The sequence below is a fragment of the Theobroma cacao genome, chromosome 5 (assembly GCF_000208745.1).
Source record: "Theobroma cacao cultivar B97-61/B2 chromosome 5, Criollo_cocoa_genome_V2, whole genome shotgun sequence".
In the NCBI taxonomy this organism is placed as follows: Eukaryota; Viridiplantae; Streptophyta; class Magnoliopsida; order Malvales; family Malvaceae; genus Theobroma; species Theobroma cacao.
Genome location: NC_030854.1, coordinates 35,968,655 through 35,982,239, shown reverse-complemented (window position 1 = coordinate 35,982,239; position 13,585 = coordinate 35,968,655). Strand labels below are relative to the sequence as shown.

Genomic DNA, 13,585 nt, shown 5'->3' with positions numbered 1-13,585 from the left:
GCAAAATGATAAATTCACAAAGTACAGAAATGGCTTACAAGTTGGGGATATATACAACAATCAAATCAAACCAAGCCATCACATTTTGGGAAATAGTTTCATACAGTTTGCAAGTAGTCAAACCAAATGTTATTCTGATAAATAGAAACCACCATCTAATAGGTTGCATCATGTATGGGAACTACAGAATTAGAATAATAAAACAATGACTTTTATACATGGAGTTTTCGATGTGTACAAATGGTGTTTCCATGGGGAACAATGACCATGGTTGGATATCTGTAGTTTCAAAATGATCTAAATGTTTCATAACAGAACTTTTGAAAACGCCAAAAATAATGGCAACAGAATAGCACAAAAACAAGAAATTCCCTACATTATTTTGTGTGCTTGTCGTGGCCTTGTTGCCCTTTGGCATCTTTAATTTCACAATGATTTGACTGTTGAATACTTCCTATGAAATTAATTAATTTACACCCTAATACCCAGCAAGAATTTTACACATCATGAAAGAGCCGCCTTATCTGGTCAACATCTGCTGGCATTAATGTGACTGGGCAGCGCTTATACTGTGGCAATGAAATACAGCACAAATCAAGTAAGTGCTTCAGGGTAAAAAATCTACTCAAAATAGAATAAAACTAAAGATGAAGATCAACACAAACAATCTACAAGCATGCATACTTAGTTCTTTATCTTCTTTAGTTTATCCCAAATCGACTTTGTGAACTAGTAAAAACAACTAAAACTGTAAAATGCACAAAATAAACCTTTAGATGTTTCATGGCAGTATATGGAACCTTTGGTTTAAGAGGTGGGCTTCCTTGAATTTCCATAGAAGTTGGAACAGCAAGAAATTGCTTCTCATTACGAACTACATAAAACATAGTTCTATATTTGCTTAAAGAAGCCGAAGATAAAAGGTCGCTTAAGAAGATAATACCTCCTATTTTATTAGACTACTCTATTAATGCTTACTCCTTATTACTTCAAAGGGAGTCTAGCGAAGTTTCACTTGAGAATGGATAGCTGAAAGAAAATATGACACCAATTTTATGATACAATTAAAGGTATCCTAAAGGAATTCATACATTATATCAAGCCCTTTTGGCAAGTTTCCCTACATATCATCAGATGCACATTGTGAAACGGTTCATTTGGTTCAAAAAATAGGGTTTGAAGGCCTTACCTGAGAAACATACTTGTGTATGCAAGCATAACAGAAGACAAATCCCGAAACTGTAACTACTGATGGATTTGCACGCTTCTGTGAGCACAATGGGCAGATTGTTCTATCAGGCGGCAAGGGGATTCCATCTTTGGCAACCTGCATAAATGATAAATCAAATTTTTGGTTTTTTTCAGCAACATAGCAACAAAAGCTTGTCTTTTCTTATTTCTTCTATTTTCTGATTGATATTTGATAAACAGAAAGTGCTGCCAAAATCCTCAAACAATCACATAGTTTATGACAAAGCATAAATGCAATATAAAAAAAAAAACAATGCCTTCACATCCTTGGTGACACATCCCAGATTTAATATCCATCAACAGATACATTGAAACATATGTAAATGCTCATACATAATTCTCCATTTTACTAAGGGAAATATTATCCACCAAATACTGAGGACTGGTTCTGTGCGCGTGTGCATGCATGCCCATGTGTGAGAGATAGAGAGAGGTGGGTCCTCACCTTTGGGGGTGGCGGAGGTGGAGGTGGGGGATACACAGTTGGAGCTGACATTCTCTCCTCAGCAGATTGATACCACCATTCCATCATCTATAATTATTTCACACAAACTAAGATGATCTATATTGAAAAGGAAATCATAGCTATTTCGATTACTGTTTCCCAAAAAACAGTTGAACATCATATGACAAGACGTCAACTGGTTTCAAGAAACAAAGAATAGTTAACACATGAGTATTAAGTTTGGAGAGGAAGCCAACTTTAAGAAGTCTCAGATTTAATTGATATCCATCATAACCTCAGAGATGCCTATCATAACCTCAGTGATGCCATCCAGTCTTATTTCATTACTATTATATTTTGGAGGGTTAGTCGAACTAAAGTCCAGGAAAGTGAATGAAGGTTGAAGCACAACTGCAGAAGTATCGATAAAATGTATCTATGAAAGAATGTTAGGAGTCCACCATGGTATTTACATAATGGTAGTGCCCGGTGTTTTCACTAAAAACTTGAGAAACTGATTAATTTAGCATGGAAACTGATCGATTTAGTTTGGTTTGGTCCAGTTATTAAAGATTTTCCCTTTGAGAATGTAATATCTATAAATTTTTGCATATTTTGTGTTTTCCAGATATAGTTAGTATATAGCATCCGTAAAACCACAAAGGACAGTAAATTTTATAACCAGTAAACTACACTCACTTTAAAGATGAATACTGCAGCAATTAAACCAGTTTGTGCATAGTCCAGCACTGCATATGCACATTTAAGCAATGTTCCTTGTACTGCCTGCAGAAATCATATGTCTAATCAATATGCTAAACTTTAACATAACATGATTAGGTAAAGTTAGATAAACAACTTTGGTAAACAATCTTTATGGTCCTAATTAAAATATTTATAAAACATACCTTTAACCATGGAGGACCCCGAAGCCTCTCACGTTCACGACTTCGAATTTTGGAAATTCTAGAAGAAGTATCCATCTATCTTGACATCAAATATGTACATTGAGTATATGTGTGTATATATATTACATATAAGAACTGAATTCCAAACAAATAAGTTACTATTGACATTTTTAAGTCTTCTGCAACCAAGTGTCCATGTGTGTGCACATGAATAGGACATGGAAAAAGTATGAAATAAAGAAGAACTGCTACATGGAAATTAATATAATTAAAGATGGAGATATACGATAGAAATTATAGTTGAATATAATACCAATTCTTGCCCTGTTGCTCGACACACATGAATCCCAAGTGCATGTAATCCAACAGAATAGAAGCCAGTAGCATCCAGCAGATATAAAAGCTGATAACTAAATGTTAGTCCTGCACCATCAAACTCAAGATTAGAATTAAGCATGTTACTGAACATTCAAGCAAAGCTTGCTCAAAACAGCTAATAAAGATAGCTCCTCCCAGAAAATATAACAAATATAACCATGCTTGCACACTATCACAAAACCTACACTACTGACATGGAGACTTTTACTAGATAAGCTTGTAGAAACATGAAAGAGAATTGCATGGCCAGCAACCACCATTTAGCTATTAAATTATTAGTTGGTCACCATAACCTATCATTGCTCACTCCTAACTTTGTCAATCACAAGTTCCACTTTAGGTTCTGGTAGTCCATGAACCATGATTGGATTAATAAATTACCAGCATTCTTGCAAATGGGGATAAAAAATGATAACTTAAATCTGCACACACCTTCAGTGGTAGCATGAACCCATGGATAGCATGCGCCTATAATTTTCTGAATATTCTTTGCCAACCGTGTTCTCATTGATCCTTCTGTTTCTGTTGATGTTCTTGATGCAATAGAAGCCTCTCCTTCGTCAAAATAGTCAACATCTTCAAATCTTCCATCACCAGGACCCCATAAACTTGCTTGAAGCCTGGCTTCCCTTTCTTTGTTATAAATTGAATGCAATATTGACTTAAAGTACGGCAACACAACCTAGACAGATACATCAAAACCAAAAATTACTATTGCATCCAGAAGAGGTTGTTGGAGGGAAACTGGTAATAAGAGCATGGAAATGAGTTAAAATTATCAATACACGCAGTAATTCTCTCCAACAAAAACACAATCACTCTAACACAAGAGTTTTCGTAGATTAATTTGTTCTGAGAATCTTAAAACATAAGAAACAAAGAAACAGAATTCTACCAAAAATACAACTGAAAGAACTCTTTGACGCCTTTCTAAACCAGAGTGTTGGATTCCATCGCTAGACTTTGATCGGATGTCAGCCTGTTTTGTTCTTATTTTTGCTGCTCTCCTCCGCAAACCATATAGAGACTCAGAAAAAGAAGCATCTGTATAAAATGTATATTAGAAAAGTGAGTCTCAAGAATGGAGTCAAAGATGCATCTTCAAACTGCAAATTATAAGAAAATTCAGAGTAAAATTTGCAACCAAACACTGCAACCAACACGTAGTGGGCATTATTATAAGCTTCCAAAATAAGAAACTCGTTAACAAGATGTTATCCTCTAGGAGCTAAAAATGATAGTTTTGCATATACATTAAATGATCATGTACTGCCACTTCTTCCCACCAAGAAGCTGGTTGGTTCAGGCTAAAGGTTCATTAATGTTAATATAAGCAACCAAGGAAAATTCATTTTATATATTATGACCAATAGATGGCGTGTGCCAGATCATGTAACTTCGCCTTCAAATTGAAATAGGTCCAGATTTCAAATTCTAACAATCAGAATGAACATCACCACAAGATTCCAAAAATGTCTCCTTTTATCTCCTATACACCCACAACCTTGACATTCAACATCTCCATATAGAAGGGAATAAACTTCATTAGGTGCAGGGAAGGGACAATTACATTGAGCAATTTTTAACTCATTCTCTACCATCATAGATTACATTACATTTCACAGGGAAGCAACAAAAACAGATTCATAGTCACAGAGACACACACGAGAAGATAACTAATATTGCCATAGGTATGACAAAGGCAATGTTCATAAATATGGGGTGAAATCAGAATGACTATTAAACTTTAAGAGAAGAAAACAAATTCATTGGAATTAAACTAAAATCAGATACATAAAACACTATGTAAAAAAGTGGTGATGAGGAAGCGCAAATATATGCGATGCAAAAATACCTTGAAAAGCAATCAAGTAGCAGTAGAAACCAGAAGCTAAAAAATTAAAGAAGGAAACCTGTAGTTCGTAAGCTATGAGTCTCAAGAACCAACATCAGCAAAGCAAAGAATTCATCTTCATAGTCTAACACCTTATGAAGAAAAGGTCTTCTCAATGCCAATACCTATCAATTCACACATAAACCTTAAAATATTTAATCTCATGTACCTATAACAACACTAATTGCAGTCATGAAAAATCTTTTAGTTATTGTACCAAGTCGAGCAAAATAGTTCCATAGCAAGTAATGCTTCGAATGGCAAAACAATCAGTTAACGAACTTCCATTAAACAATAAGAAAAAAAAAAGGTACTTTCAAGTGAAGCCTGTTTTCCTGGTACTTAACAAAAGCAATCAATATATTTATTCTAAAAATTTCAGAAAAAGAAAACAGTGAAAAAAAAACCCACAGAAACAAGGATATTTACAAAAAACCAAGATTGACCCACTCATTGAGGAGGCAAAATCTTTACAAAAACTGAGCAATTTTGAGAAAGGAAAACTATAATGGGTATCTCATGGATATACAAAAAAAATTGTTTTCCTTTTTTGGTATGTAAAGACAGATAGGTGGAGGCTTACCCCAATTGAGTAAGTGAGGGCTCCACGGAGACTAGAGGGGAGTTGCTGAGCAGCAGCCATTTCAAAGAAGGTGGGACGAGCCCCTTGTCCTCCCACTTGAAACAGCATCTTCTTCTTCTTCTGCTGCTGCTGCTTTCTCTTCTTGTAAAACTTTCCCGCTTTGATTTTTCTTGATTTGGGTCTACGCAGATTCTTTTATGAATATAATTTTGGGTTTGTTTGAAGAAGATTAGTTTCTTCCTCTTTTGGTGCAGTTGTTTGCTGACGACAAACTTCTCGAGTTTCAAGGTCTGGGTTAGCCGGTTAGAGGGGGTTACTAGTTACCAGTGCCAGTTTCTGATTGTTGGAAAAAAGAATACAAATGGAGGATAAGAACATTTGCCCTTTTGTTTTCTTAATTTTAATATATTGGGATTGGTTACAATATTCAAATAAGAATAGGAAAAATTCTTATATTTTGGTCCATCCCATTGACCTTTTGACTGTTTGTTTCCTTAACAGTTTCTAATTTCCACCAAGTACCAAATCTCTTGGACTTCATGCAAGTGATGTTGAATCTGTGGTGAATATTGCTGGGTTACATCATTTTCTTAAAAATAAAAATATGGACGAAATGAATCTGTGTGTAATATTCCATAGAACTCCACAAGATCTACAAATCCAGCCTTCTGATTAATGACTAATGATTTCATGTACAAGGAAATTAGCAAAGATTCAACATATACAAACATCCAAGTGAGTTAAATCTCAACTTTGAAGGAGCATCACAGCTTTACAAACAGCATGTGTTGTTTCCAAATTAGTCATTACAAGGCTTTGCTGCATATAGGATTTTTCAATGCATTTGCAGTGGAACTGCCATTCCAGTGCCATTTCTCAATCCAAATGCAATGGCTTGGACAAAACTCAACAAGTGAATTAACTGACAATTTCTCCTCACTGAGTTTGTTTTTTTACCTTCAGGGGCTTTGATACTGGCCGTTCTCTGATGTGCACGGCGGGATCCGCAGTACTACATCTCAAATGAACAAATCCACTGCATGGAGCTTACCCAAGTTTGTTTTTCTCGATATAACTGTAAAATACCAATGTAATCCTAATCACTTACAACATTAGTTAATTACAAAGCACAAGCACACGGTGTTGCACAAGCAAGAGAAAGCCAATGAGTCCTCTTGTAATTTCAGGTCTCAATGCAAATACTATAGATTAGGAAGGTCAAGAGGACTGATGGAAACAATCAGAAGCAGAGCCATGATTCTTTCCAAATGAAGAGTACATCACATCTAGTCATCTAAGGAGTATTCACATAAAGATCAATGTAAGATCTAATGTTTCAAAAACTCCTGGTTTCTGTCAGCATAATTATCTGTCTGACAACTTCTCCAGGAGCAGTGCTATGCGGGCCTATAGAAAGATTATTTATCAGATGCAAAGCCAACAATGCTGCTATTTCTCTGTTCTTGCTCGTTTTGAGAGTGGGGAGCCAGACTCATTGTCATTTGTCTCTATATGGTCAGCAGTATTTGTTTCCAATGCCTTCTGCTTCCTGCTTACATCCTGGGAACTTTTGTGCTCAGTAGTGCTAGCATTTCTTGTGTCAATTCCAGTTTTTGTGTGAACCTGCTCTAAGGCTTCTGATTTATCATTCGCACAAGATGGGCACGTTAAGCCTGGTAATGAAGCAGAAGCATCATCTAGGTTGAAGGAGGGGGCCCCACTCCTTTCATCCTCCATCCTTTTTTGTTTCTCAAACATCATCTGCAGATACCTTCCCTGTTCTTCAATTCGCAACTGCAAATTTCTCTGAATCTGGAGGAACAATGAACCAGGCATCAGAAAATATGCCTGCATTTACATATGTGCATGCAGCTGTGCTTTTGAAGCATGCATAGGTGTAAATTCCCGTCCACGAATAATATGTAATGCTAGTATCAACTTCATCACAAAGGGTAAACCAGGATTTCTTAAACAACAATCTAAACTCATTTCTTCCCCATCACATGCTTCCCAGACCCAGTTCCCAAATGGGTATGCTTGAAAATTTGAAGAGTTCAAGTAAAATTGTTGACATCAAGAAGTAGCTTATTCAAAAAACTCCAAACGATAAGGTAGTGAACTTGAGAAAGAAGTTAAGATATAAGAAGAAGACATATCCATGCATTGTGTTCACCTGTATGCATACTCTGCAACTGAAAGTCAAACAAATTGAAGCTTATTGCTAGCTACGAGTAGCATACCTCAAGTTGTTCATGGAGCTGCTTCTGAACTTCCATCTGCAATCGCAATGCTTCAGTGATTCCCATACCCCTGTTATAAAAAATTTCAAGTCCAAAATCAGTTTATTTATTCAGGATTTTGACACAGTAATGAAACAACTCTAGTAGCTATAGTTGGATTGAGCGACCACAAAGACATCTAATTTTGGAAGTTAGCCCTTGACAGTGGGATAACATATAGATAATACAGTCAAGCTTCCTAGAATCCAGGGATGAATGAATATCAATACTTGCAATACCTGATTTGTTACACAGAATAGGAAGCAGATAGCCTGATGTGCAAAATGTAGATTTCATTGATCATGAATAGATTTCCTTCAAGAAAAACATATGATTTATATTGAGGCAGAACTTGAAAAACAGTAAGCTACACCATAGATATTCTCCAACCTTTTTCCAAGTAGTGCCAAATCTCACAGTGCTAAAATTATCTTTTCCAATTCTACTTAGACTTCCATTCTAAACGTCATATATTACAAAACTGAAAAGAGCCAACCAACCCACCAATCAAAAGGTTGATGGGTCAAATTTAGCTCTTAATAATAACACTCCATGAGATTAGAACAACAAATTCAAAAACTGAAATTTTTAATTGTTGCTCAAAGCATAAGACAGATAAATAGCACTTCCCTAGAACAAAATTCATAAACAAAAGGGTAGAAAAACTCTATTTCAAGATACCAAAAAAGACAAAGTTACTTACGCCTTCAAGTCTAAGGATTTCATTTCTCCAATTGAAGCCATTTTATTCTCCAATGTTCCTGCAATGAGAAGACAACAATATATTTTAACCAATTGTCTTACTGCATTGAGTTCCTATAAGGGTATGCGCTACTGCTTGCACATTGGAAATGGAAAGAGATACAAGGAAACAACAGAATGGTATCCTATGCGGACAATTACAAGACAATAAATAATCATGAGCTTTAAGATGCCAGTGACTTTCTAGTTGAAAGTGTTCAAGTTGTCTTACCTTCTGATGATTCTGGCTTGTATCTGGCAGTTCTATATTTCTGGATTTAGAACAGGAAAAATATTCCAGTAAATTTCTAAGATTCTTTGAGAAAGTTGTTAAAAGGATAAATAAGACGACATTACATACAGACCTGCAAATGACTTTTAACATGATAGATTGTCAAGCCTTCAACTTTCATGAGCTTTAAGATGCCTTTTGGAGTAGCTCCTATAAGTTTAAATTATTATCCAAAATTAGTAAATGATTTACATAAATAATTTCCTAAATGCTAATGAGATGAAAATATACAACATGAATAGGAGGACTACTCACGTTCACTGCCACCCAGTAGATTAACAGCGTCCACAAAAGCCTCATGAAGCTCTGGTGTCCAACGCATACGGGGCCTTGTTGGAGGAGCAGGGGACAATGGGTAAGCATCACTAGAAAATTCTCCATGTGGTGCAGGTTGATTCTGATGAAACTGAGGCTGTTGCTTTGAGATATCACCAGAAGAATTCAGCACCTGATACATTTTTTAGTTTTCTCAAAACCAAAAGAAATGAAAAACACAAAATAAAGTACATGGGTCACTGAATTAATTATTATGATAGTCTAATACGAAATATTATCAAACAAAGCTTCTGATGCCACATCAATAACTTGGCTAGATAGAACTTATCCTCTTTGGAAGCCAAAGGCTAACATAATGGGGTTTTCATACACAAACAAGTCTTTTTGCTCCAAGGCAAAATGTCCTTGGTATCAAATTAGAAAATTTTATAAAAATTCATCAGTTTAGTTGATTGTTTGTAGTTTAACTGTTCCGAAGAGAATCATATGTTATATAGTTTCTCAAGATGAAAAGTTTCAACAGTAACAAATTAAATCAAAGTTATAGCAGCAGTGGCAAAATTATATTACCTCAAGAATAATAAAACCACTTAATAATAAGGAATAAAGTGAGCCTCTGCCAAAGAAATTAAAGAATGAACCTCAAAAGTTGCTTAAGATGTTTCAGCACCAACCCTATCTAATAAAATATAGGAACAAACCTTCACTTTGGGATCTGAGGCATTGGTATCATCCAGAAACTCCCTCCAGTCTGTGTCCAGAGGATCATCAACAGAGATCAACTGATCTGCCCACTCTTGCCAATCAGTTCTCTTACTGTGGTCCTCAGATGCCATGACACCAGTGCTGCTTTCCAACAGCCCATTTGGATCAGGAACATTTTCAGGCAGATCAAGAAAGTCTTGAAGCCGATCTATACACCAAGAAACATCCTTCTTTTCCTGTGGATGATTAAACAAAGCTGTGGACTGATCTGAATACGAAGAATCAATTGATGGCAAAGATGCTAAATCCCTTGAACGCTGAGAAATAAATGCAGGACTTTGAGAATGTCGATCATGTGCTAGAGCTGAGGCACACATATCATTGTTCGCTATGGAAGGGGATGAAAACGAATTCCCAAGGGTTCTGTTGCTGGGAGCTAATGAAGATTCTTGAGGCGATATGGAGTTCTTCATCACTTTCCTCTCTGAGGAAACCTGAAAAGAATCAGGCAATTTGGGATATTTCTCTTTGAAAGGAGTAGGAAGAGCTGGAAAAGATGAGGACATAGCGGCAGAGATCTGAGTCCCTGATTCTTAGCTGTTTCGTACCTAAATATCAACAACCTGAATAAACAGCAAGATGCTTGTTAATTCATATATCAAGAAACTCATTCACTTGCTCTAAACTTGCTTTGTGCGTATATTCATCAAATAAATTGTTGGCTATAATTTAAAGGAAGGAAAAATGAATGAGACTTCTCCTAAAGCTAATACCTTTCTACGTGCTTTGAGCTTTATTTTTGACTCCTTATGCATTAAATTCACCAGCCGAGAAGTGGTGAGATTGGTATTCTAAAAGAAGAAAGTCCAAAGAAATGCAATTAGACAGAGAAGAAGACAGTGGAGCCACAACATCACCAGAAATTTAACAGACTCAGCATCTGATTGACATGTAAACCATGTTATTGAAAATTTGTCCATATGGTATTTATTTCATACAATTTCCCACAGATTTTACATTTCTTAGTTCACGAGAGACAAGTATTCACTTGATAACATAGGAAGCAGGACAAACACATGACTCTATATATTTGTCTGATAAAACTCAAATAAAAGTATAACCATTTTTGTCTGCTGATCATGATCCATGAACTACAAATAATGATGACATAACCATTACAAAATGATATCTAGTACTTAAAAAATAGATGAGTAAAAGCATCATGTAAGTATCACAGCAGTTTCACTTCACCCTAACCCAAAAAGAAACCATCACATCGGTTTTTCATCAAAATTTGAATCTTTTTAGTATATACAACCACTCCATTAATTCCATACCAATCAGTCAAAGCCACTAAAGGAAACCATTTAGGGAGGGAGGCGGGGAAGAAATAAAATCCATTTTACTTTTGTCATAAAAAAAAATAAATAAAGAACCAACAAGAAAACAACTGAAGCGATTTTGACCTAAAGAGTCCCAATATCTGGTCCAACGAGTTGATATCTCTAAAAATGGAAGCAAAATCACCGTAAACAAGCAAGGTTTTTAAATAAATGGAAAGTGCAGAAGTATTAACAGAATAAGGATCAAATAGAATCCACAGTCCAGCTACATTCATTTCATGTTCATGACCAAAGAAAAATCACATAAAAAGAGTCACAATTTCTGCGGAAGCATTAGCAGGATGCGGATCAACCAGAACCCAGTGTCCAGCTAAATCCATTTCATGTTCATGTCCAAAGCAAAATAAAAGAGTCACAATTTCTAGACCAACAAGTAGATATCTCTAAAAATGGAAGCAGAATCACCGGGAACAAGCAAAGAAATTGACTTTGGACAGTTAAAAGAATGCAGAAGTATTAGCAAATCAACCAAAACCCAATGCTCATTTAAATCCATTTCAGCTTCAAGTCCAACAAAAATCACATAAAAATCTATTCACTGTAAGAAGGAATAAAAAAATTACAAAGTCTATGAAAGTCACAATCAGGGAGACTATTTATTTACAGCAAACTAAGCAGGAACATGAGTTTAATCACCATTAGAATCATTTAGCACTCTGCAAAGTTTAAAAAAGTAATAGCAAGAAAACCGCAAGTAGAATCACATGAAATTACCACCTTTTACTTATCCAAAACAGAATTACACAAAAAAAAGTGACCACTTTCTCCACCATCCCAGAGAAAAATTCTAATCAATAAAATTCTCATACAAAACCTCAAAAAACAGAGAACCAATAACACAAAGCTTCCCAACAACCAAACCAGACCAACTCAACAACAAAAAAAAGCCAACAATCAGCCTATTATTAACCAAAAAGAGAAACGACCCATTTCATAACTAACCACAACTAACTAAAAAACAATCCAAATTCAACAAAAGAAGCTTTTTTAGGAATCGGGTATCAAAGGTGATATAAATTATGGTCAATATATATTAAAGTAAAACTTTTTTTAAAAAAATTAAACATATCCGACAAAGGGTATCAAAGAATCTTACTCGGAATGGTGTTGAAATCAAGAATGAATGAACCCCTGAGAAGTTGGTGATTGGATAGAAAAGCTGATGTTTTGGAGACGAAAAAACCAGAGTACCCAAACAGGGAAGAAAACAGCATAGGAATGAAATATTCGTTCTTGATTAACACACCTGGTGGCGCTTTTTTTTTTTTGTCTTCTCGGTTTCAATAAAAGACACGAATTCTACTACAAGTAGGAAACGTACATGTCTTTATTTGTCTTTTTCTCTTTCGGTAAACAATACTTCTACCCCTACGGTTTCTCGTTTTCACAGATAATCTCTTATAATAATTCTTTTGAAAATTCAAACCATGAAATTTCCTTCCAAGTGCTGTGTTAATTTCAACCCATAAATCGTATAATTTCATTAGGTTAAATTGTAACCTTATAATGAAATCATTAGGTTTTATTTGTAAAAATGCTAAAATTATAAGAGGTATAATCAAAGTAGAGTTTATCATGTTTTACTTTTTGAAAAGATGAGAAATTATTATATTCGAACACTTAATTTATTTATTAAAGTAAAATTGGAATTCACTTTCTCTTAATTATATAAACAAATGTTAATGGAGGGCGATGATTTGAGGGGGTGAATTTGGCTTGGTGGGGTGGGACTGTGGGCGACTATGAAAGGCTGCTAAAGAAAGAATGAATAGTTGGGAACCTCATATTAGTGGTTGCCTTTTTTTTATGGGATACTCTTTCCCTTTAGTTTATCTGGATTTGGGTCAACTCGTTACTGCTTGCCAAAGAAGTTTTAACAATTGCGATATAACTGTCACACTTCGCATGGAAAGCAAACTTGGCCAACTTGCAATTTTTCATCGACCGTAGTTCATGTCATGCGGGAAGTTACCCTGTCGTTGGTGTTCGTTTTGCTCTCTCTCTCTCGCCCCTTACCTTATAATCTCCTCTGTATATAGTATTTAACAATCAACACTCCATGCAGTGAATACAAAAACTCAAGTGTTTTGCTTTTCCCACGGCAACTGTCTCTTGTGGAAGAGCAAACCCTCTTTGCAAAGATATGGGAAAAGAGTCGTGAAAGGATTGCATGCATGGCAACAGTAGCTAAGACAGCATGTGACCTTGAAATTAAGCTTCCAAAACCATGTAATCTTCCAAGATTTCTTTTAGAGTTTTATCTTCTTTTTCTCTTTGTGATAAATTAACTTCTCTTTTTGTTTGTTTTTGTTGATTATTGTAATAATATAGCTTAATTTCATGTTCCATTACCCTTAGGGACGAAACTAGTTAACTTTTATTGGAGGTCGGAGACAGACGAATAAAGACTAAAAATTTTAAAAATTAATA

General features: G+C 35.4%; 2 protein-coding genes across 4 annotated transcripts; both read right to left on the bottom strand.

Annotated features, from left to right (window-relative positions):
• Window positions 174-5,876, bottom strand: LOC18600060 (peroxisome biogenesis protein 12). The gene is made up of 10 exons (XM_007030315.2): window positions 5,460-5,876; window positions 4,896-5,001; window positions 3,878-4,026; window positions 3,415-3,664; window positions 2,918-3,027; window positions 2,605-2,679; window positions 2,396-2,482; window positions 1,697-1,783; window positions 1,190-1,327; window positions 174-569 (listed from the first exon to the last, which is right to left on the bottom strand). Exons 1-10 carry the CDS (start codon window positions 5,565-5,567, stop codon window positions 498-500), a joined length of 1,182 nt encoding a protein of 393 aa, XP_007030377.2. The 5' UTR covers window positions 5,568-5,876; the 3' UTR covers window positions 174-497.
• On the bottom strand, window positions 6,111-12,445 carry LOC18600059 (protein PHR1-LIKE 1). Of its 3 annotated transcripts, XM_018121556.1 has the most exons (10): window positions 12,252-12,445; window positions 10,526-10,603; window positions 10,361-10,375; window positions 9,749-10,246; window positions 9,027-9,219; window positions 8,845-8,921; window positions 8,712-8,751; window positions 8,442-8,499; window positions 7,700-7,769; window positions 6,111-7,271 (listed from the first exon to the last, which is right to left on the bottom strand). In XM_018121556.1, the coding sequence occupies exons 4-10, from the start codon at window positions 10,223-10,225 to the stop codon at window positions 6,909-6,911; spliced, it is 1,278 nt and encodes a 425-aa protein (XP_017977045.1). In that variant the 5' UTR covers window positions 10,226-10,246; window positions 10,361-10,375; window positions 10,526-10,603; window positions 12,252-12,445; the 3' UTR covers window positions 6,111-6,908. The 3 variants fall into 3 exon arrangements, with proteins under 3 accessions (XP_017977045.1, XP_007030374.2, XP_017977044.1); XM_007030312.2 differs by having other exon boundaries at window positions 9,749-10,375; XM_018121555.1 differs by lacking the exon at window positions 10,526-10,603 and having other exon boundaries at window positions 9,749-10,375.

Coding starts and splice junctions, on each gene's coding strand:
- LOC18600060 (XM_007030315.2), bottom strand. CDS start 5,567: ATGCTGTTTCAAGTGGGAGGACAAGGGGCTCGTCCCACCTTCTTTGAA. Junction 2,680..2,917: donor GAGCAACAGGGCAAGAATTG/GTATTATATTCA, acceptor ATGTCAAGATAG/ATGGATACTTCTTCTAGAAT. Junction 570..1,189: donor TACACAAGTATGTTTCTCAG/GTAAGGCCTTCA, acceptor TCATTGCCACAG/TATAAGCGCTGCCCAGTCAC.
- LOC18600059 (XM_007030312.2), bottom strand. CDS start 10,318: ATGTCCTCATCTTTTCCAGCTCTTCCTACTCCTTTCAAAGAGAAATAT. Junction 8,922..9,026: donor TCTACTGGGTGGCAGTGAAC/GTGAGTAGTCCT, acceptor TTAAACTTATAG/GAGCTACTCCAAAAGGCATC. Junction 7,770..8,441: donor AAATCCTTAGACTTGAAGGC/GTAAGTAACTTT, acceptor TTTTTATAACAG/GGGTATGGGAATCACTGAAG.